We start from the raw sequence: 25,784 nt of genomic DNA, 5'->3' as shown, positions 1-25,784 counted from the left end.
AAAGTCTTTTAGTTTTCATTTTATTCAAATTTAAAAAATGTCCCAACATTCCCGGAATTCGAGTATATATATATATATATATATATTGTATGTATATGTATATTTTTTAACAGCTATAAAAAAAATTGTCCCACCACTCAAAGAATGATTATAGATCAAGTAACAATTACTTTTGTCATGAAAAAGGTTTTAGTAAAGCTGCAAGTTTCTTCTTTAAACTCTCCAGAAAGCCTTAGCTCATAGACTTATTCAGTTTTTTTTTCCTGTGACTTTTCAAACTGAGAAATGAGTCCAAATGATTTTCTGTGGTAATCGACAGCTTGTCACAGATACTGTTGATAGATCTTACGTGCCGTGTATTGAACCTGGAAGACTCCTTTGATGTACAGGTTTCAAGAGTGTATATTTATATCTTTTGCATATCAAAGTATGTGGTGCTGAAATACAGCAAACCTGTAAATAAATAAGTGTTCTGTTGCCTAGCACTTTGAGGTTTTGTCTGAGGGCTCGATTTGTATCCTTGGCTCCCTATTAAGCTTCCAGTACAAACACAAATGTCAGTTTGGTAAGAAAGCTTCTGCAAAGAACATAAATGTAAATTCAGAAGCATCTCGCTGGTGTTGTGAAATTTATTTTCACAGACTGACAATTTATGACAGTATGTGCGATGTGTGAAAAACATGCTGATTAAAAATAGAAAGAAAATGAAGGCCTTTATGATCAGGGGACGGTCACATAATTTTTTCTTTCTTTAATGCATGAGAAGAGATGCAGAAACTGAGCCAATCAGCTCAGCAAGATAACAGGCATAAAAATCAAATTGTTTCATTATCTTTTCAAAATCTTTTTAATCTGTTCTCAACCCAGTTCTGGTCCATTACACACTGACCTATGAATCCATCCAGAATGCATTTACACCAATTTCAGAAAGAAATATAACAAAGTCAGCATACTAGTTTATAAAGGTCATTATATTGACATGCTGTTTTGAAAATAAACTAATTCCCTCCTCAGTGAAGACATGATACAATATATGACCAAACATATTGACTCAACAATGACATCACATGCTTTAATAAGCTTTACAAGCAATCATGTCTTAGACCGAGAGGAAAGATGACTTTTTATTATGTAATCAGGCTGTAAACATGATCTTCCCCTGGTAAAAGCCTATGGGTGAAGCTATTAGTCACCCTTGGTTTTGTTGTGTATTTCAAGCTGTCTTCAAGGCCTCCTTCCCCAAAGCAGCCGGATGAACATCTAGTGTAAAATAAAATGCTCAAAATACATACACATAAATGGCAGCTCATGCAAAATGTTCATTAAAACAAAGGTTGATGGTTCTAATCTTTTATTTTACCATCTCATAAAGTCACCATATGATCTCAGCGACAAAAAGAGAGCATATTTGATCAAACTGTTATCAGCTGCTGAAGAGCTGTCGAGAGGTGAGACGTCCCGAAACGTTTCATCATATGAAGCTACACTTTTAATTATGACTAAAACAAGTACCAAAGCTGTCACAGTCAAAATACATGAAATCTGGAAGAACGGTGCTGGCAGACACTGAAAGAATAAAATTTATGATAAAAATGGCATTATTTTCTGAAATAAAAATACACTAAATGTTATAAAACAATACAAAGGTTACTGAACATAAAACTAATGATAAAAAGGAAAACAAATAGAGAAAAAAATTAAATAATTTGCTCTGTTTTAGATGACGTCATAATAAAATAAACAAAATAAATAAAGCAAAATGTTTTACCAAAAGAATAACAATAAGAAAAGTGGGCCAAATATATCATAAATATATATTAAAAAATTTAAACAAAATGTTTATAAAAAAAATAATAAAAGTAGCCTAGGTGAAAAATATAAAAACAAAATGAAAATTCAAACAAATATAAAATAATAATTTTGGTAATAAAAATAAAAATAAATACACAGAATAAAAAAAATAAAATGATACAATAAAGGTTACCAAACATTAAACTAATGTTAAAAATGCAAAAATAAAAGTAACAAAAATCTATATCTGAATACATATTAGCCATGTTACCCATATTTATAATATGAAAAATGTTAAAAAAAAAGGAGAAAAAAGTTAGCTTGGTTTCAAATTATGTTACAATAATATTTATATATATATTTTAAAAAATAATAATAATAAAGGTAAACCAAATTCATAATTAAAAGAAAAATAAAACAAGAAAGAAAAAAACAGCAAAATATATATTATATAGGGCCTAATAAAAAATACAAAACTAATTATTTTAAAGATTACTAAAAGTAAAAACAGATAAACAAAATAAGAACAAAATAACAATACAAACATAAATAATAATAATAATAATTGTATTTATTTAAAATTATAAATAAATAAACAAAACTAAATATATAAATTGAAAAATATAAGGGTACTAAATTAAAAATAATTAGAAATATATCTTTATACAGTACAGTGTCACCAAGATTTTTCCACAAAGATTTGTAAAGCTTTAAAATAATGTTTTCTAAAAGCGTCAACAATCTTTTGTTTGCTTGGTCTCGAGAGGATAAAGGTGTTCGGGTTATCTCTGACATCAACAGAAATACGAGCCTGTATGAGCTCAGCGCTGATGGCAAGGGTTATTCTTCATGTCTGACGCTGCCGCAGGAGCTCAACCTGGAGGCAGAGCGAAAACTGGACCATTACATCATTGCTATGGGATAGAACGATGCCCCGCCCCGACGTTCCATTGGCGGAGCGACCTGGCCTCACATTCCCATTGGTTAATGACAGTGTAACGGGAAGCAGCGAGGGGGCGTGGCCTCGGCGTGTAAGGGCGCTTCAAATACACCGTAAAAGATGCATAAGGGAGCGATGCTGATGCTGATGCGAGAATAATTTCTCACTGGAGGCAAGCTTTCGAACGGACCGAGAGGGTGATGATGGACTTCATATTTAGGATAAAATAAGCAAACGCAAAATCGAATTAACTGCCAGAGCAGAAGCGAACATTTACTCAAATTGCAACATAACAGTAGAGAAATAGGTGAGAGAGAGACCCTGGATCGGATCCATCCTACAATCGCTGGAGGTAAGGGCGTTTCTGAAAGCATCTCTTTGGCATTCGTGGTTTCACTTCAGAAGTTACAAACTTACAAACTGCTGGTACTTCTTAAAGGCAATAAAACCGCTGGTAAATGTGCTGGAGGGCTGTGCTCTGAAGTTTGAGCTCGTCTCTATTTTTTTGGGATTGGGTTGATTTCTCATGGAGGTTATGGTGGACTCCTCTTCACCTGCTCCTGGACTCAGTGACCAGTGAGGAAGCATCTGAAGAGACTCAGATAACACACAGATGCGTTTAAAAAGCCTTGTCTGTTTGTTTTATATTTATATTTGATTATTTATTTATTAATTAGTATATTTTTCATTTGGGTCACACTTTAAATTACAGTGTTGATGTTACAGCATATTGTCGAGCTGCTTGCGTATGATTATTGGTCTTACTATCTTATTTCTTACAGTAACACAAATTATAACACTGAAATTTAAAGTTTTAAGTGTATGTGTTGGTTTTTCTGTCAGGTGATAACCTTTTATGACCTTTTAATATGCCTAGATGGAGCCACTGAAACTCTTTACCTAATTTTCAGAGTCATATCTACTTTATAATAATAAGTTTTATAACAATAGTAATACATAATAATATTTAAATAATTGATTCACTCTCAGAAAAAAAAGGTACAAAAGCTGTCACAGGGATGTTACTTTTCAAAAAGTACACTTTTGTACCTTATTTACCCCTAAATGGTACATATTAGGGCCTAAAGTGTACATATTTGTACCCAAATTATACTTTTTGAAAGGGTACTGCCCCAGTTACAGCTTTTGTACCTTTTTTCTGAGAGTGAAGGAGTGTTTGATCAAAAAATATAACGAAATAACATCAGAAATGCAGCTGTATTATGGAAGATATGGTTTAGAAGCAGAAACAGTGCATCGTAACCTATATCATAGTTGAAGACTCAATTCTGGCAGCATATCCTGATAGATGTTTTCTTGTTTAAGCGCCTTGATAGTTGTGTTTGCATGCACTGAACGGAAAACGCGCTGTTTAATTATAGCTGCTCTAAATAAAACAGCGCAGAAGACCTCTGAAGGAGCAAACCAGGAGACATTGTCCCATGGGAATATGAGTGAACGTAGCAGAGACAGCACAGGAACCCTTAACACTCATAATGGATGCTTACATCCTCAGTTCATGTGATCTCACACTCCATTTGATTACTAAGTGTGGATTTATTTCCTTGGGCTGCTTTCCCTGCTTCTTATGGCTTAATGATAGAATCCCAGAGTGAGATTCTGGATTATTGCCAGATCTTTGTTCAGTAAATTATCATCTATTTTGGCCTACAATGGTGGACAATTATTACAATTAATATTTCATAGTGCATGCACCTGTTTTTTGCTTTTACATTTATGCATGTTTTAGACACTTCTCTAAAGCAACTTCAAAGCATGCATATTTTTTTTCAGTAGTTTATGTATTACTGAAAATTGAACTTATGACTTTAGCATTAGTGCAGTTCTCTACAAATATTTATATAGATTTAAATATTTGTACATATATATTCTTTAAATATGTATTTAAATGTACTGTATTATTGCGCGCGCACATACACACGTATATAATTTTTAATGTATATATATATATATATGTATATTCTTTAAATAAAAAATGATGTATATACATATTCTTTATATAAATTGATTAACAGTAATATATTTTTGGGTAAAGTACAGTGTTGGGTGTAATGCATTAATTTCTGTAATTTAATTACTTTTCCCTTGAAAAAGTAAGGGATTACTCTTAATCTTTCTGTAATTGAATTACCATTATTAAATTTAATTACTATTCAATTATTTGCATTAAATATTTTATTGACTAGAACAATTATATATATAGTAGATGTAATATCAAAATGTAACCTTTTCCCTTTAAATACTTTATTCAGGTATTATACTGTATTATATATGAATAATGTATACTTTTTATATACTTTAATAAAATATTTTAACTTTTTTAGTAAGTGTTTTATTTTGATTGTTGTTATTTTGAAATTATTTACATTTTTATGATTGAATTAATTATTAAAAATCAATGTGATTAATGAGTTAGGTCACACGTAATCTAGAATTAATCAAAAGGTACTCCGAATATATTACCTAAAATGTGTAGGCTAATGTAAAGGTTTATATTACTAATTGCAATTTTCGTTATGTAATTTGAAATCAGTAACTTGGATGTAATCTACTCCGCACTGGTGCTCTCTGTGTGAGCTGAGGTTGTGTGTTATGTGTGTGTTGAAGTGTGCTGGATGTGGGATGCGTCTCTCCAGCCTGAGTGGTGGAAGGGTTGCTGCCGGTGCTTTACATAATGCACTGAAGAGTTTGGGCTGTACAGAGCCACCGTTGCATTAGTTTAGAGAGGTTATTGAGAGCCAGCGGTGCTGTGGGTGGAGAAATGCATCAGGTCTTTTGTGGCCCAGAACAAATGAACATGAAATAACTCTTGGACTTGTCCTTGAGCGAGTCCTCCTGTCCCCTGAGAGAGCTCCATCTCTCTCCATCGCTGCGTGTCTCTGTCGACATTTCAGCTTATCTGTCTCGCTCACTTTCACTCTGTCTCTCTTGTCCTGTCCACTTCCTATCTTATCTTCTTAATCAGAAATGATTCTCGCTTTCACAGGGCACTAAATGTTCAATTGAAGAAAGAAAAAAAGTGGCCAGAGAGAAAGCAGGGTGTACAGCTCCAGTCACTTACCATTTAATACCTGGTTTTGTATTAAAAAATTGGTTCCTTTCAACTGATGAGTGAGAATCTGAATAAGCCACACCCCACAGGAAATGGAATTAGAATGGCAGGAAGAGAAATGTACAATTCTAAGAAATTCAAAATATTTTTTAGGATAATAATAACATATTTCCCCCAAAATAATTAGATCCAATGGACCCTTTTCACAAGACTGTGATGACGTGTTTCAACGGTCATCAACATCGTAAATCCTCAAAAGTTGTTTATATTTTTATTTAAAATGTATGTACATTTATGTATTATATCACCAATAAAACACTATATGCTAATGCAAGGGTGTTTCTAATACTGCGTCTATGGGATGGGCGGTAAATTTGACATTGTTCTCTTTTCTTCATTCCCTTTTTCACGAAAACACTATCATGGAGTTGTTCATTTTTTCACTCATGTTTTCGAAGTTTACCCAACTATAACGGCTTTCGCTGCTGAGAAACCCGGAAATGTGAAAAAGGTCTATTCCGTAAACAAAGACCAATATTGTCAAAACCTTTATTTTATGTTGATAAACCTTTATTCAAATAATTTTACAGCACCATATAGTGTTGGACAAATGATTTTCAGATAACAAACATAAAATGAATAATCTCTTCAAAATGTGGCTTGATAATAAAAGATTTTTGAAAAATGTTCTTAATATATGATATATAAAAAAGTCATATAAATGTATTAAAATAAATATTTATAAATGAAATGCACATTTCTATATGGGGTATTTCAAACATTGATTGTTAATCTAGGAAATAACTTATATGTTTTGTGCATACTTAAATTGTATTGAAACTATAAAAAGCTATAGCTTTTTAATGCATTCCTTTGAATTTCATCCCATTTTAATTCTACATATAAATTCAAACTGGAATGGAATTAGATTTTAAGGGTGTGTTTACACTTGTAGTTCAGTTTTTTTGGTTCTTTTGGTCCAAACCAAAAACAAAAACCCCAAAAAAACAGAATAAGGATATGGTAACAACCTGATTCGACAGCTTTTATGAAGTATATTAAGCAAATTTTCCGAGCATCCCAAACAATGCTGCACTCTAAAAAAATCTGTAAAAATAGGGCGCAATATACTGTATAATTTGAAGGAATTTTTCCATATTTAATTTTTATTTTTTTACAAGTTTTTTACCTGAATTTTGAATTTTACACTTGATTTCATTGTGTTTTAGAGTCAGCAGAAATGTCAGTAAAATGAATGGATAATGTTGTGAGCTGCTAGTACTTTTTCTGTTATTTTTACGGATTTATTTTTTACAGTGTGTGCAGGCTAAATGTACTTGTTGTATGTGGTATATTTACCAGCTGTTAATTCACAAAGAGCTTTTAAAATGTGTAAAGGGAGTCAACACAGAGGTAGAAATGAATCTGTTGTCTCTGTGAGATCTGCTGCAAACTGATGCCTGTACCGAACTGTAAAGGGCAACAAGAACTAGCTATGCATGAGCATTCTGTCCTTTTTAGGGTTGCATCTTGTGACATCACTTCCTGTTTTTGGCGTGTTTAGATGTCTTTGGCCTGTGTTGCATATAAATATCAGTCGAACCACAGTAGGTGGATCTCGGTCTGCTTGTTTGTTGAGCACCTAGGTTCAGATGACAGTGTTCACACTTATTCAAATGAACTGAACTATCTCTAGGCAGTCACACCAGAGTTTATTTTAATCAAGTGTAAAAACCAAGTGTAAACATGCCCTAAAAGGCATTCTCAGTTCAGTCCTGAATCGTGCACAATACTGTTTAGTACACGCTGGATCTTGCCAGAGTTTGCTCGTGTTAATTTTCCTGCCTCAAATATTGCCAGAACTTAACTTTGCTCTGTAATGTTTCATTACAGACATTTAAACAGTGAGTCATAAGTCTATTTTTTCACACAGCCCACTCTCCCAGCAACAGTTTTCTGTCCTTTTTTTTTTTTTTTTTGACACCAGTAAGTGTGTGTTCATGGACAGTTATGTGCTGTGTGGTGGGTGTATGTGGATGAGTTGTGTTCTGGGTCTTTACATTTAATGCTTAGTGTTTTTTCACCCCAGCAGTGCGGTGATAGGGCAAATAACTTAGTGGGCCCTCCAATTGCATTTATGGCATCAAAAAAGAAAGCTTTGAATTTTAAGTGTTTTTCTCTCACAAAAATGCTTACGCTGGCGTTTCTTTGATTCAGTATGCATCCCATTTAATTTAAATGCTGCACTAGCTCCAGTACAGCTTTTATTTGACTCTCTTTACAGCTTTGGATGTTACTATGATGAAATGTATACTGACACTGGCTCACGTCAACAAACTGAATTTTATTAATCAAATAGGTTTTCTTAAAGGAATCGTTCAACCAAACATTTTAATATGCTGACAGTTTACTCATTTTCAGGTTATAGATGAGTTTGTTTCTTCATGGGAACAAAATTGGAGCAAAACTAATTTAGCATTACATCACTTGCTCACCAATGGATCCTCTGCAGTGAATGGGTGCCGTCAGAATGAGAGCCAAACAGCTGATAAAAACATGACAATAATCCACAAGTAATCCACATCACTCCAGTCCATCAATTAACATCATGTGACTTGAAACGCTGTTTGTTTGTAAGAAACAAATCTATCATTAAGACTTTTTTAACTTCGACCTGTTTATGACTAAAATACAAGTTCAGTGAAAAAGTCATCTCGTGTGAATCAGGAGAGAAACATGCACAGATCAAGCAACACGTCCAAAACTGTTCTAAACAAATATGCTGGTGGATTTTGATGAGAGGACAACGGGGGATGGACTTTTTTACTGGAGGAAGTGTTACAATGGATTATGGACTGGTATTGTGGCCAGAAGCAATGGTTTAAAGAAACTCCTTAATGATGGATTTGTTTCTTACAAACATGTAGCTTTTCGCTTCACAAAACCGGAGTTGTGTGGATTATTATGATGTTTTTAATCAGCTGTATGGACTCTCATTCTGACGGCACCCATTCACTGCAGAGGATCCATTGAGCAAGTGATGTAATGCTAAATTTCTCCAAATCTGTTCTGATGAAGAAATAAACTCATCTACGTCTTGGATGGCCTGAGGGTGAGTACATATTAATACAAATTTTTATTTTAGGGTGAACTTTTCCTTAAATACTCCACATCACATTACATCACCTGATGTTTATTAGCCATAGACTAAATTGATATTAGTTAAACTTTTTGTACTGTGTTGGCTATCCACTTGAACTGTGATGTGGAAGTTGATATTGGTAATACATATTAGTGTGTGAGAAAGTGAAGGGTTGAAACACAAATGAGGTCATGAATTGTTGACAAATTATGACGGCCCAGATGCATCTTTCCTTCACACCAATTAACAGCTGCTTATTCCCCATTTTTACTCTATAGCAAAAGCCAAGGATGATAATTAAAGACCTGCCTGCAGTGCCCTCAATAATTAATAACCCATTCATGAATTTTTCATCGGCTCCAATACGTTTGCAGATGTGAGGGGCTGTGTTCAGGCATGGCAAATAAAAAGGAAAGGAAAGTGTACCAAAAGAGAGATCAGCCCCAAAGGGTTATCGGTTACATACCCTCCTAATCTCCAATCACCGCTCTACTACAGCACATCTATGGGGAACAACACCATTGTCTTGCTCTCCATTGTTGTGCTTTGCTCTGATGTATGTGCCCATGTGTACATGTTCATATCATTACATTTTAATGGTTTTCAGTAGCACCGCATTGTTATATCCTGTGTACATTTCAGAATGTGAAATGTAGGGCACCTTGTAAATACAATTGTCAGGATGCTTGTTTGTTTCCAGCAAACATAATCGCTTTTAAAAGGCGAAGATCTAGCTGTAAAACTTTTGCACCAGACTCGTGAACAGCTGGCTGGATAATCTCTCTTAAATTACAATCTGAGCCATTCATTCAATGCACTTCGCTTGGTCACTGAGCTGAGTGGCACAACTTTTATAATGAAGACAGTGAATCAAACAACATCTGCCCCACAATATAACACTTAATAGTTTTTCTTTTATGCCAAAAATCATCAGGACATTAAGTAAAGATCATGTTCCATTAAGATATTTAATGAATTTCCTACTGTAAATATATCAAAAATTTATTTTTGATCAGTAATATGCGTTGCTAAGAACTTCATTTGGACAACTTTAAAGCTGATTTTCTCAGTATTTAGTTTTTTTTGCACTCTCAGATTCCAGATATTCAAATAGATGTATCTCGGCCAAATATTGTCCAATCATAACAAACCGAAATGAAAAATTGACACTTATGACTGGTTTTGTGGTCCAGGGTCACATATGCAATAGGAAGCCCCAAGTGTTGGTCCTTTTTGCTTCTTCCTGTCAGGTTGCCATGGCATCAGGCAAGGTGGCCCCATTTCCTGTGGGGCCGGGGGGGTTACGTCCAGAACGACTGTGTCAGTGTCTAATGCGATCAGACAGGCGTGCGGAGTAGTGTCACAGGCTACAGCCAGACTGAAACTCACACACACACAGAAACCTCCGCGGCCCTCTCACACACTCAACCTTTCCTCATTGCTGAAGGTGATCTGATCTCTGCAGCAGCAGGATGGGCGGCAGCAAGATGGCTGCTGCTTAAGATGATCTGTCTCCAGTCTGTTAAAGCATAAGTGCTTACATACACTCTTAAAAATAAAGGTTCTTTTTTGGCATCTTTGGTTCCATGAAGAACCTTTAATATGCATGGAAGCTTTCCATTGAACAGAATGTTCTTTATAGTGGAAAATGTTTCTTTAGGTTAATTAAAATGTTGTTCAAGAAAAAAGAGAATCACTGAAAGCTTCTTTGGGGAAGCCAAAATGGTTCTTCTGTGGCATCACTGTGAAAGCCTCTTTAGGAACCTTTATTTTTAGTCATGTAGGAATCAAATATCACAAAGTAGATCTCTTAAAATCTCAGTTGCTCCTCTGAGTCAGCAATGAGATTAAATGGAGAGCAAAATGAGATTTTTTAATGCTTTTTTAATTTGTAGGATTTCAGGGGATATCTCAAAAACATTTCTCTATATGAACACAAATATTTCTAATCAAAAAGATTAAAATGATCTGTGCTGCTAGCTCTATATTCTTACCATATGTCAATAGTCGTTTTTTTTTTTTTTGTCTTTTTCTCCCAAGAATTTTTTCCCAGTTGCTCTTAAAATGCACGAGTTGGCAGAATGAGAGTTAGCACACAGGGAACAGAGAAGCTCTCTAGCCTTAGGCAAGAAATATATGCAAATATGCTAACGCGGCTGTAAATGCTTGGCCAACACATTGCTGGCATAATAATGGTCTCTACTGAAAGCAGACACTTGCTTTCTCAGCGGTGTTGTTATTGTTAACTAAAACTGAAACTATTGAACTATAAAATCATTTTTAAGCTAAAATGAAATAAAATAAATATTATTAATAAATTTAACTTAAAAAAAGAAAAGAAAATAAATAAAATAAGTTGATGAAATAAATAATTAATTTAAATTTAACCTATAGAAAGATTGAAAACTAATAAAATGACAAAATCACATAACAAAGTTATGTATTAAACTATACAAATGAAAACTAATTCACAATATCAATAATAGTATATCAGTAATACTAAAATAACACTGATTTACAGCCTGTGGCTTTAGTTTCTGTCTACTCAAATGGAGAGAATGAAGAGAGAATAAAACGTATGCAATATACATTATATAAATGCAATATACATTACAGATATTCTGTAAAGGTGGTAATGTTTTGACAGTAAAATATGCATAAATGTAAACAAACAGACCCTGTGTGCCACTGTGATGGTAACAAACCTCAGCACTCAAGGGAATGATAGAGTTACCTTCATATGTCTGTTCCCTGTAAACCAAGTGTTTTATTGGTCAGAAAGCTGCCATAAACATGTTTATATGATTTACATGTTAAACTTGCTCAGCATGATTCTCATGAGACTAGTTGACCTGAAAGAGAGAAAGAACACGTTTATGCTAATGTAGGCTATACACCTCTCACTGGGATTGCATACCTGCATTGTGTTATGAATTGCTACGTTTGCATTCACTTGTGTAGAGTAAGCCTACGTTTCATATATAGGGATTTCCAGTAGCTTTGTATTCAAAGAAACAGGTTGTACATGTGTAGAAGTGGCTCTAGTGTTGTTAAATGATCTTTCCTACCTGAAGCGCCTAGGAAGCTCGACAACAACAAAATGCAAAAGATTGCACGCTCAGTATGAAATGTTTTGGACTTTTATGCACCAACACATTGTGACAGCACAAGTCTCTGAGGTACATCAGACGTTTGAGGCTCTTTGCAGCAAAGCGGGACACATCCCACCCGTCTGACTGTCCCCTCCCCCGTCTCATCTCGCCCCTCTTCAACACACCTCTCAGGGGAGTTAATTTGTGTTCGACGCATGGAGAGATCAGAGTGTGGAGGGGGGGTGATTGAGGGTGGGTAATTTTTCCCCATCTTGTTTTCATTTCCAGAGCCAGTGCCGTCTGAGCGCTGTGTCCGTGTTCAGTCTTTGTTCTGATAATTTTGAACAGGCCTATCGCTGCACACGAGAGCGCTTTACACGGCCTGAGCAGATTAAAAGACCCCAAGACTCACCGGAATAGGCAGCTCATGTCTCTGTGTGAAAGTGTTGGATTGGCTTGTTTTACTGCCGCCACACATCTCGGCTTGATATTGAAAGCACACAATCTGAAGTCAGACAATCTGAAGAGGTTTATGACGTTAAGTGATGTAAAGATTCTTCGTATTATTAAAAGTACTATTTTTTTTTACCACGTTTTTCTAAAATTCTTGTAGTGTAAATAACATGGTATATAAATGTGGACGCCTAAATCTACATAGTAGTTGTCAAAGTATGGAATCATCATCATGGTACATTTTTGGTATTGTGAAAGAACTCTTCCCTTATGAAAGACAAAAATACACTCTTAAAAATAAAGGTGCTTCACGATGTCATAGAAGAACCTTTTTGTCTAAATGGTTCCATAAAGAACCTTTCTGTTTCACAAAAGGTTCTTTGTGGTGAAAGAAGGTTCTTCAGATTATAAAAAGGTAAGCAAGAGATGGTTCTTTGAAGAACCTTTGTCTGAATGGTTCTTTGTGGAACCAAAAATTGTTCATCTATGGCATCGCTTGAAGAACCTTTTGAAGCACCTTTATTTTTAAGAGTGTACATGGGAATGCACTTAAAAATATAATGCATTTCAACATATGGAAACTAGTGCTTATATTATATTCATACTATGATAAATGCATGGAGCATGTAAGGCAAGGCAAGTTTGATTATGTAGCACATTTCATACACAAAGGTAATTCAAAGTTCTTTACATCAAAATGAATTAGTCACAAGAAATACAAATAGAGAATAAAAATTATTGTAATGAATTATAAAGAATTAATTATAAAAAATATGCACGAATTATAAAGAATAATTAATTATAAAGAACTTATTACAAGAATTATTAAAAAACTATATGACTATATAATGATGCATTTAAAATATATAACACTGAAGTCAGTGAAGAGCACATATTCATTTTTCTCACTTTATTGTTTGCATAGTTATTAGTGCTGTCAAACGATTAATCGCATCCAAAATAAAAGATTTAGTTTATCTAATATATGCGTGTGTGTACTGTGTATATTTATTATGTATATATAAATACACACACATATACAGTATATATTTAGAAAATTTTTACATGTATATATTTATATTTATTTAATTTATATTATATATATATATATATATTAATATACAAATATAAAAATTTTCTTAAATATATAAATGCATGTGTGTGTAGTTATATATATATATATAATAAATATACACAGTACACAAACACATATACTATGTAAACAAAAACCTTTATTTTGGATGCGATTAATTGTGATTAATCATTGGACAGCACTAATAGTTATACATTTCATATACGAAAATATGTGTTATGGTATATAAGAAAAAAGTGTCTACTGAAAATCAATTTTATGATTTTTTAATAACTGTATGACTATATATCCATATTTATGTAGTTCAAGTCTATTTATACACACACATACCAAATTTACATTTTGAAGTATATTATTGAATGCATTACAATATACAAGTATAAATATATGGCCACATATTATTCAGTGAATGAAAAGCAGCAATTCCTTATGTATTATTTAATATATTGTGATAATATATTGTGATAATTTAGCATGATATATTTACATTTATACATTTACATTTATTCATTTAGCTGATGAATAAATGTATTATTCTGATGAATATATTATTCTGTATATTTTCAATATACATGAAATTATTTAATGTATTGATTGTCAATATATATATAGGGAAATATGTGTAAGGCTTCCTTTGGTTTCACCACAGTACATTTTTGTTAAGGTCAGATGAGCAGTTTGGGAAACAGATGCTCCGTATTGAATCAAGCACACAAAAGCCCTCTCCTCTTAGTGTTTTATTTTGCATATGACATAACAGAAAGGGAAGTTGCGCTTCATTGCATCACTGGGTCTATTCTAATGCACAGCCAGGATGTGTGGTTTGTGATAGATGAAACTTTGTTCCTCTCTGTGATGTGCTTTGAACAAAGTTGTTGTTACACATGGCACACAATATAAGTGTCACTTTCCATCCACTTAGTACTCTGTCATTTATCAGCTTTCATCTGAAATGTGTCATATATAAGTGGTTCTCAACTGTTTCTGGACCCAGATATTATATTGGGTATGAAATGGTGACCCAACACAGAATGTATTAATTTGTATGAATGCATGAATTTGTGTGAACATATTGTACAGCCTTAAAAAGTTTCTGCCTATTTATTTGTCTATTCTAACTATACACAATTAGTGTAGGCCTATATGATGATTTTGTTTCCTTTGTACCCATCAGCACAATTCTTTGACCTACCAGTTGAGAACCACCATCAAGAATCTTCTAAAGCCCGTAATGCCGTTTATTCTAATTAATTCTGTTTATCTTCATCTTCAATTAAGGATTTGTGAAAACATATGGTAGCACTTTTAGATTTTTGTAGTTTAGTGTCTGTGTGAGTCATGCTGTAAGACCTATTAACAGCTCACAGTCTTCGGTTCTTCTCTCGCACCTCCTGCCAGTCAAATTCAGATCATTAGCGCAGAGCGGCAATCAGGGGAGCGATGCATTACAGGCCCTGGCATAGTGGGAGATCAAACGGTAGTCCATCACTAAAAGCTCCCGTTTGAACTCGGGGCATATCTCTTTTTTATGGCATTGACAAAAGATGAAGACAAACGCCACTGTGCCTTCTTGTATGTAGGTTGCTTTCACTCCAAATGCCTTGCAGAAGATTGAATTTGTGTCAGGTGGTGCTAAGCAAATTCGAAAGTAGCCAAATTGCTTGAGGCTAAAATATGCTCCTGAGATCTCAAATGCCTCTGGCCTGAAGATATTTTGTCCGTTGGATGTTTAGAGTGTGATAAAGGGCTTGGAAACGGTTTTATTGCATTGGTGTTCATTTTGCCTTTCCTCCTGTACAGTTACAGCCCCTCTGAGAGCTGCTACACTCAACTGTTACAAGTTCGTGCAATTCTTCCAGGCACACTTACATTTACGGGAAGATGGTATTGAGATGTACGGTGCAGCACACTCAGGCTTTGATGTGTGGCTCCTTTCATGTGTTTGTCGGAGCCTGTGCTTGGCAGGTGTATTTTTGCATGCAGGCCGGAACGATCCTGCATACTCGTTAACAATTGCTCCCTGTTTGACTAGAATGAGAAATGACTGAATAATCAATTATCAGAGGGATCTCTGAGCACTGGCAAGTGTAGAATATTAAAAATGTCAATTCTGGATATTTAGCCATTGCAACAAATGATGCTTTGATTTGTTTGTGTGATCTTAAGGAGAGCAGAAATTCTGGTCTTTATGTTTAATATTCCTTCCGCAACTGATCCTAATAAATATCGCATCTAAAGTTGGCATTAATGTAATTTGCACTTGGCTGACATCATATAATCTGCATGATTTATATGTCTTCTTTCTTTTTCATTTTGCAGGGCTGGATGAGAAAATTCCTGTCTTCCATTTCGTAGAAATCTTCCCTCCAACTGTCAGCTACCTACTGGGCGCAGCACTCTAGAGATCCTCAATATGGAGAGAACTGCCATTTCCACTTCACTGCTCGCAGTCTGTTTCGTTTTGGCTGTGTGCCGCTGTTCCCTTGCAACTCCCTTCTGCCCTGCCCAGTGTGTCTGCGAGACCCGCCCATGGTACACGCCTCAGTCAGTTTACCACCAAGCCAAGACTGTTGACTGCAACGAGCTCCATCTGTGCAAAATCCCATGGAATATTTCAGTCGACACTCAGGTGCTGCTTCTTCAGAGCAACAATATCTCCAGGGTAGCCTCAGAACTCCAGAGCTTGGTAAACCTCACGGAACTGGATCTCTCCCAGAACCACTTCACACAAATCCAAGATGTTGGCTTGAGTAACCTAAGCCAACTGGTCACACTTTACCTTGAGGAAAACCAAATTAAAGAGCTGCCTGATATGTGTCTAAAGGACCTAGTCAATTTAGAGGAGCTTTATATTAATCATAATCAGATATCTTCTATTGGTCCTAATGCATTTTCAGGCTTAGGGAACCTGTTGAGGCTTCACCTTAACTCCAATAAGATTGTGGCGATAGACAGCCACTGGTTTGAATCCCTACCCAACCTTGAGATCCTAATGATAGGGGAAAATCCCATTCTCGGACTGCAAGATATGAATTTCCACCCCCTCTCTAAATTGCACAGCTTGGTTCTCGCGGGAATGGGGCTCAGGGAAATACCTGAGGGTGCTTTCCAGGGATTGGACTGTCTCGAGAGTCTCTCGTTCTTCGATAACAAGCTCACGGCCGTGCCAAAGAAAGCCCTGCGCGTTCTGCAAAGCCTCAAGTTTCTCGACCTTAACAAGAACCCCATTGTCCGTATACAGGAAGGTGACTTCCGAGACTTTCCCCACTTAGAGGAGCTCAGTCTGAACAACATGGAGGAGCTTGTGGCGGTTGAGAAGGGCGCGTTCTCTAACTTACCACAAATGGCCAAATTGGAGCTCTACTACAACCCTTACCTGTTCTTCATAGACCGAGCCGCTTTCCAGAAAATGTGTGGCTTGCGCACCTTACTGATCCACAGTAACGACCTCATGCTTTTGCCCCGTGAGATTTTTTCCGCTTTCCCCAGTCTGGATGAAATCAGTCTTCATGGCAACCCACTCAGGTGTGATTGTCTCGCCAACTGGTGGCCCATCCTGGGCAACCAATCAAGCATCAAAGTTCTGGAGCCCCAAATAACTCTTTGTGCCTCCCCGCCACATCTGGTTGGCCAATCCCTTCAAGAAGTGGTGTCTGCAAGTTGGAATGGGGCAAGCAATACCTGCCTGCCTCTAATTTCTAAGCACGCCTTCTCTCCGCAGCTCAACGTCACCTTAGGACAGCTTCTAACACTCAACTGCTGGGCCGTGGCAGATCCAGCACCTCAGTTTTACTGGGTGACACCCACCGGAGACAAAGTCACTTCTGAAGCTGTTTCACCATCCTCGAATGAAGGAGGAGGAATACCGAAGAAGCATCGGATGCAAGAACAAGGTGCTCTAGAGATCCCACATGTTGAACCCGAGGATGCTGGTCTCTACACGTGTGTTGCTTGGAATGCAGAGGGAGCCGACACCCGGAGTGTCTCTGTGTACGTGGATAGGAGCAACTGGCATGGTGGGCGCCCTATTGGAGGTCATCAAGGGGTGCTGAACACCACGGGATCCTTGGTAATCCTGGCAAAAATCGTCCATGCCCAGTCTGTGGTGCTCGAATGGAAGGTGCATCCATCCGCCGCCTCTTCCAACCATGAGGTGTCACAACCCAAGTGGCTCAGCGCTACGGTAAAAATCGACAACCCGCAGATCAGCTACACGGCAATGGTGCCTGTAGATGTCCAAGAGTATAACCTCACACACCTCCTGCCTTCCACGGAGTACCAAGTTTGCCTGACCATGGCTGGTACCGAGCAGACCCAGCACTCTTGCATCAACGTGACCACCAAAGAAGCCAGCTTTGCTGTGGAGATGGTTGCCCAACCGACCAACGTAGCCCTGGCGGCGGTCATGGGCTCAATGTTTGCCATCTGCATAATGGCTCTGTTGGTGTTCTACATGGGACGCCGCATGAAGCAGAAATCTTGTCACCACTCTCTCAAGAAATACATGCAGCACACCACTTCCATTCCTCTGAACGAACTCTACCCACCACTTATTAACCTCTGGGAGAATGAGACGGAAAAAGAAAAAGAGGGCACCGTTGACCCTCAGAACTCACAGATAGACACTTCAAAAACGTACATGTGGTAGCTGCACAGCAGAAAGTATATAGAAGAGACATTTTAAACAGTATATGTACTGTCTTGTACATAAACAACAAGTATGTATTATTGATTTGTCATTGTGAAAGATATATGTATTTTTAGATTGTACCCTTCAATGCCAAGCACACTTGGTTGCAGTTGTGATTTGTTAGACAGCCAACAGACGTGGGCAGCAAAACACACTCTATGCTTTTGCATTGCATTGTATTTTCTGAGACTAATTCAACTTAAGCATGCCAATGTGTTAATAATTCATATAATTTATTCATTCTATATCAGCATTAAGCAAGTTAATACACTAACACAGATCAACACTATTTATATCGCCTCACACATATCAAATGCAGTCACATGACATCCGATTCTGGAGTTTTTGCATGGAATTTTTGCATGATATTTTGGTGCTAACAGGGAGTTTTTTCCTAGTTTCTCACTTCTAAAAATACATAGGCGTGAGAAGGTGACGTACACGTGCTCGTTGCTCTCATTTGTCTTCAGCTCGTCACATTTTATCACCTGCATTATAATGAATATAAATATCCAAACCTGCCAGGTGCTATGAAGTTGCTGTTACTGCAAACTAATTAGCTGTCATATGTAGGCCTAATTAATATCTGGAACACAACTGCGCAGCTGTGCTTATTTAATCTTGCATTGTTAAATACCTATTTATTGAGGAGTGTGTGAAAATGGCTGTGTTTATTAGCACTGACTGAAAATGTATTTCATATTTGATAGAAAAAGAAATAATTAGACTATAACGATCATGTGGTTCAAATGCCTGACATTTACTTCCAGACATTCACTGATGGGGCCGTTTTATGCTTTGCACCTCATCATGCGCTTGGCTTTTTTATTACCGAGAGATTGCTTCAGTTCTCAGTTAAACATGTTGCCAAACTCAATATTCACACAATTCAGTCTCGGTTTGGTAAATTAGGGAACAAATGTGTGGAGAATGAGAATTGAATCGAATAAGAATAAAAAACGATTCAATGTTGTTTTTCTCCTCACATAGATTAATTAACCTTTAAAATACATATACCACCCTGCAAACAATATTTAATTCATTTTTAAGGTTTTAACATGTTTAAACCTGTGAGATTTTTGCATAATCCTGCATCATATCGATTAATACAAATGTTATGCAAAACATATGCTCATATGTTGTTATTCTGTTGTGTAGGCCAATCAGCAAATGACATCTATCAAGACATTGATGAATATAACCAAATTAAATGATATATTAAGTGTTCAAGGATTTACCTTTACAGGTGCACTATTTTTAAAAACGTTGCAAGAAACAATTATTATTTTTGAAAAACCTTAACATTAAAGACTCCTATTTATATTGGTAGCTTAATAAAAGCTTCTTCTTTTTTTCAAATGGACATCACATGACCAGATGTAATCACCAGATAAAATAGTTACTTTATTGCGAATCTGTACCTGATTTCTGATACTGTCGCTCACAGGATTAATGTGCATTTCTCACAAACTGAATTCTTTAGCATGATGCTGCATTCACATTGCTAAATGTCCGTAAGTCCAATAAGACCATCAATGCAACATAAACAAATTAAAAAGATTACTGGGTGCACTTTTGTTATGTATTATTTGAACCAAAGATGAGGCACATATTCAATAGTTCTCTCATCACTGTCATCAGTTAATGAGATGTCATGGTATATTTAGCTCTGAAGGACAGTGAGGGAAAATATCTTATATATTTTAACACCTCTTTATTTTCTTTACTTTTTTGCTCAGTTTTTGGGCTATTTATTGCAAGCGTTGTTGTTGTTGTTTTACTATTTTATTTTATTATGGATTTTATTTTAGTTTGTAATTTAAGGGGTTAGAAAATGCACTCAAGTTCATACAGACAACATCTAGAATTGACATGTGAGCAGTCAGTTCTAATGTGAAATGTTGTTCGTACTCACGTCACATGTTTTTAAGATGTTCTTTCATCACTGACTGTAAATCACATTGTGTGTTATTACTGGCAGAAGAGCAGAGAAAATGTCACCTTAGATTAAGCATTAAATGTATCACTACAGCTCTGTCCTCTAGTGGTGGAGGACACTAACGACGTCTTACACGATTTACTTGTATCTCAGTGAATAGCAGGGTATTTTGTAATAGAGGAATATTATTGTTATATTTCAATTAAGTCAACAGTAATGGTTTTACACTGTTAAGACGTGTTGTGACGTCCGTGTGCAGTAGTTCAGGAGAAATGACTGTCTGAAGAAACATTTGAGAGAAATAAACACAATATCACCACAACTATACAGCTTCTCTTTGTTGTTTTCCCTCGAAGATTACTCTCTTTGCACAAACACTCATGAAGATATCTAAAACTGTGCTTTGTTCTCTTGCTTGTTCTCTTTTAGATTTTGTTTTTAAATTTCCCTCATAAAGCAAAAAGGGAGTAGATCACTAAATATGACACAGTGTACAATATATATATATATATATTATATACAGTCGTGGTCAGAATTCTTGGCACCCTTGGTGAATATGATCATAGAAGGCTGTGAAAATTAATCTGAATTGTTAATCCTTTTGATCCTCCATTTGCCAGTTTAACAGCTCTAAATGTTCTCCTATAATGCCTGATGAGGTTAGAGAACACCTGACAAGAGATCAGAAACCATTCCTTCATCCAGAATCACTCCAGATCCTTCAAATTCCCCGCTCCATGTTGGTGCTTCTTCTCTTCAGTTTACCTCACTCATTTTCTACAGGGTTCAGGTCAGAGGACTGGAATGGCCAGCAGAAGCTTGGTTTTGTGCTCAGTGACCCATTTTTGTGTTGTTTTTGAGGTTTGTGTTTGGATTATTGTACGGTTGGAAGATCCAAACATGGCCCATTTTAACATTTCTAACAGTCAGTCACTTTTTGATTTTTTTTATCTGTTGATATTTGATAGAATCCATGATGTCATGTGTCTAAACAAGATGTCCAGGACCTCCAGCAGAAATATAGGCCCACAACATTAAAAATACAGCAGTATATTTCATTGTACACATGGGGTACTTTTTATCTCTGTGTTCACCAAACCCATCTTGAGTGTTTGCTGCTAAAAAGCTAATTTTTTGGTTTCATCTGACCATAGAAGCCAGTCCCATTTGAAGTTCCAGTCATGTCTGATAACTGAATATGCTGGAGATTGCTTTTAGATGAGCTAGGAAAAATTTTCTTGAAACCCTCCCAAACAACATGTGGTGATGTAGGGGCTGTTTGACCATTTGTTTTAAAGGTTTTCTGACCCTGAGACTCAACTCTTCTGTAATTCTCCAGCTGTGGTCCTTGGAGAGTCCCTGGCCACTCAAACTCCCCTTCTCACCGTGCATTAGGACGATATAGACACACGTCCTCTTCCAGGCAGTTTCATAAAATTTTCTGTTGACTGGAAATTCTTAATTATTGCCCTGATGGTGGAAATGGGAATTTTCACTGCTCTAGATCTTTTCTTAAGCCCACTTCACTAATTTGTGAAGCTCAGTTATCTTTTGCTGCACGTCAGAAATATATTCTTTGGTTTTTCTCATTGTGATGGATTATTAAGGGAATTTGGGCTTTGTTTTCCCTCCTATTTATATTTCTGTGAAACAGGAAGCCATGGCTGGATAATTTCATGTTCATAATCACCCTGGAGTGCTCAAAATTGTGAATATGAATGAGAATATACTTCAGAGATATTTTACTCATAAGAATTTCTAGGGGTGCCAATAATTGTGTCCAACGTCTATTTGAGAAAAACATTTATTTCATAATGATATTTCCCCCCATTTTCAATTGTTGTAGTTCAATGAAAGGTTAGATTTTTGTGATTTTTTAAAATAAAAGATCAAAAGGATTAACAATGCAGGTTTATTTTCAGAGCCTTCTTTGATCATATTTACCAAGGGTGCCAATAATTCTGACCACGACTATATATATATATATATATATATATATATATATATAGTACACTGTGTCATATTTAGTGATCTACTCCCTTTTTGCTAATGTTATATGCAAGAATTGTTTACAAGTTTATAAGTTAAAATATTAACTAATTTCACAGTTCCACCTAATTAACCATTCATAAAATGGGTTTTATCATATACCTATAGTTAGAAGCTATATACCAATTCTATTCTATTCTATTCTATTCTATTCTATTCTTTTTGGTGCTGTTGCGTAGTTGAAACACACAGCATTAGAGAGCCACACAAAACTGGTTGAGGTATAAAATAACATTTTATTCATTTTCAAGCATAGAATGTAAGGTGCAATGGCTTGAGCATCTGTTTGATTTTAAAATGACAAGAAAGTTAACATGAAGCACAACTGTTTCAGTGTTTTTACTATATTGTAATATAAGCTGCAATAACAAGTGCCCAAGAAGCATTTGAACACACTGACCAAAATTAAAATAGGAATGTTATTGCAGAACACAAAATATGAAAGGAGCCAGCATTTATTTAAAAGAAAGACAGTACAAGCACATCACTTTTTGACTTATAGATATTTCATTCAGAAAAGTAAAATCGATTGCAAATGTTTCACACTGACTTTAAGCCTAATGGGTTAAACCTCATTATAGGGTTATATTTTGAAATAATATCTTAACCATCATAATGCAAATAATGCAAAATCTGTATACTATTTTCATATTCAGATTTTTAATGTTGCAATGGTTCTCAAAAGTGTGTGATCGATAGGGAAAATGCTAAATATATTTTATTAAAGTTTTGTGACACTAATATATCTTCATAAATAATTTTACAAAAAGTATTTTTGACAAGTGATAATACTTCATACCCGGGTCCAAAATGACCCCAACGTGAAACGTGTCAAAATAAATTCTTAAATTGTAATGAATGTGTATTTTAAGCATTTTAAAGCATTTGCAAAGTTTTGTTCCCTTACTAAAAACTATGTAGCCTATTTTAAGACATTTTATGTCACTTAAACTGTTATGTCTCTTTAAATGGACCAGAACGCATTATGAAGGTTAAAATATAGAAAAAAATTAAATTGAAAAATTAAGTTGTAAATAAAAGAAAGATTACTGGAGTATGTTTTACAAGAAAATACTATTTCAGTGTTTCTATTTCAAAATGTCACATTTAAAGTGCCTCTATTTTTGATTTTTGAAAATGACCTTTCATGCAGTGTGGAATGAAAACATCATTTTTAAAACGAATCCCAAGTCGTTTCATGTTGATGTCATCACATAACATTAGCATATTGCCCGCCCACTTGTTGGTCTTTTTGGTTGGTCTGAATGAAAATGCAAATACATTCTTTGCCACTAGGTGCCGCTTTTGGAGCAGTAAAAATAGCGGTTTCCCCCGTAACGCTGTGCACAAAGCAGCAATGCAGCTGCTTTATCAGGCATTACAGACATGATGAAATGAAAATGAGACCCATCACCACAGATTAGCGTCACGCAAAGGAGGAGTTTGGATAAATGAATCGTTGAACGAATCGTTTGGGAGTCGTTGAGCAAATAAGGTAAAAATAAATGCATATGATAAAACAAGTGTTTTTTGACCTGGCTTGCATGCATGTCAGCCTGTTGTTGGGGACCTCCCAAAACCAAAATATGAGCCTTTCAAAACCCATAATAGGGGCACTATAATTTGCAAATTTTTATATGTGAAATTTACTAGTAATTTCTGAGTGAAAATGTAATCTTATTTTTTTGTCAGTGAGTGTACAGCTATAAATTCATAAACACACTTTTGCTTCTACAGTGTGAAACATGACCTGGGTTTACCCATTTTTACTGTTTCCCAGATTAGCACATGGTAATGCATCAGAAATGGCTCCACATGGGAGTGAATTCCACTCTCACCATTTTATTCGGCTTTAATAAACACTCATAATAAACAGATTACAGGCAATAAATACCAGAGGTGGACTCTAGTTACTGGGCCATAAAGTGCTGACCAGCAAATAAAATATACGAATGAATGAATGAACAATTCAACTGACAGCTTCTGAAGCAGAGGCGGAACAAGCAGCGAGGCGGAAATGACGTTACAGTGTCGTCAGCTGTATGTTGATGTTGTGTGGCAACCGCCGGACCGAGGGACGGAAGACGGTTTGTTTTTGTTCTGTTATACGCCGTTTTAACCCTCAAAACCACCTCGTATTGAATTAAATTCGCTCCGGCGTGACAGAAGCGAGTATTACGACTTAAAAGACACTCAAGTTTAAATGTTCAAACGCGTTCAGAGTAGTTAAAACGGACACCCTCCCTCCCTGAACGGTCATGACGATCCTGCCGAAGAAGAAGCCGAGCTCATCGGTCGGTGTGTCTGATCACCCCGATGACACCGACCGCCGGGCCGGACCAGATCCGCACCAGCACTCCCACGGGGTCCGGACGGGTGCGAGGCCCCGCGCTTCACCGACTCCCTGGTCATATCAAGCCGCTCCGCCGCCGTCCAGAGACGACAGGCGCACTGAATCCAGCTCCCGGCCGCAGCAGGCCTCTCCTCCGCCGGTGGGCGCTGGGTCTCCGGTTGGCCCGGGGGATGCGACGGGGATGGCGTGCGTGTCCGGGGGTCGGGCTGAGCTGTCAGGAGGGGTGGGCTGTGGAGGTGGGATGGGAGGGTGCTGCTCGGGGCCTGGGCTCAGTAAGAGGAGGAGACAGGCGACCTGCTCCGGTGGAGGGACCGGACCCGGGGCGACGGGAGGAGGAGGAGGAGGAGGGGGTCCCAGTCCCGAGCAGGAGGAAGGAGCCGGGTATAACAGTGAGGATGAGTATGAAAATGCTTCCAGACTACAGTCAGAGGACCCAGCGACTGTTGAACAGGTATGTGGATGGATGATGTCATCTCACAACCATAGACAGCATGTTGATTTTGATTTAAAAAATATTACACGTGTTCTGACACGGTTTAGATACTAGTATACTAGGATAGATAGAAAGAAATAAAAACAAAACAATAGATAGTTTGATGGATGGACAGACAGATTGATTGATTGATTGATTGATTGATAGACAAAAGGGACAGACAGACAGAAGGATAGACAGATAGAACAATGAATGGATGTATGATAGATTACAGAATGATAGATAGCCTAGATAGATAGATAGATAGATGTACAGGTAATGAAATGATGGATCAATAGATTAAATGTGGATGGATAGAGAGATAATCAGATAGAAAAACAATACATAGATAGACAGACTGATAAACAACTGAAGCAGATATTGATTGCATAAGTGAAGATGCATAATGTAAGTAACATCAGATAACATGATAAATTCTGAAAGACTTATGGCAGTTTTATATGCTGTGCCTTGCATTAATTGCTTTGTGTCTCAATATAAAGATGCAATACATGTTTCCCATTAGACTGCACTCAGCATGCATGGTATTATGGATGCAGAGGTTTGTCTGGGTAGGAAACAAGTGTTTTTAAAATGATACATGTTTGGCTGAGTAAATGCATTTTTTTTAGAAGAGAGGGTCATTCTTCATTCTAAGTCGAATGAAATCAAAACTGTGCATATTTAATTTCTCATC

General features: G+C 36.4%; 2 protein-coding genes across 3 annotated transcripts in view; both read left to right on the top strand.

Moving 5' to 3' along the window:
* Positions 1–2,853: 2,853 nt before the first annotated feature.
* On the top strand, positions 2,854–20,533 carry LOC306848968 (leucine-rich repeat neuronal protein 1-like). The gene is made up of 2 exons (XM_079383765.1): positions 2,854–3,083; positions 15,904–20,533. Exon 2 carries the CDS (start codon positions 15,998–16,000, stop codon positions 18,230–18,232), a length of 2,235 nt encoding a protein of 744 aa, XP_079239891.1. The 5' UTR covers positions 2,854–3,083; positions 15,904–15,997; the 3' UTR covers positions 18,233–20,533.
* A 3,748-nt stretch (positions 20,534–24,281) lies between these two features.
* The window catches only part of LOC306849046 (OTU domain-containing protein 5-A-like), a 36,974-nt gene continuing 35,471 nt past the window's right edge, over positions 24,282–25,784 (top strand). For both annotated transcript variants that reach the window (XM_079383899.1, XM_079383900.1), the window contains exon 1: positions 24,282–25,066. In XM_079383899.1, coding sequence (XP_079240025.1) covers positions 24,521–25,066 — 546 coding nt within the window. In that variant the 5' untranslated portion in view covers positions 24,282–24,520. The remainder of the gene's footprint in view (positions 25,067–25,784) is intronic.

This window comes from Barbus barbus, assembly GCF_936440315.1.
Source record: "Barbus barbus genome assembly, chromosome: 29".
Lineage (NCBI taxonomy): Eukaryota > Metazoa > Chordata > Actinopteri > Cypriniformes > Cyprinidae > Barbus > Barbus barbus.
Note: the sequence above shows the minus strand (reverse complement) of the source record. Positions and strands in the feature narration are given on the sequence as shown.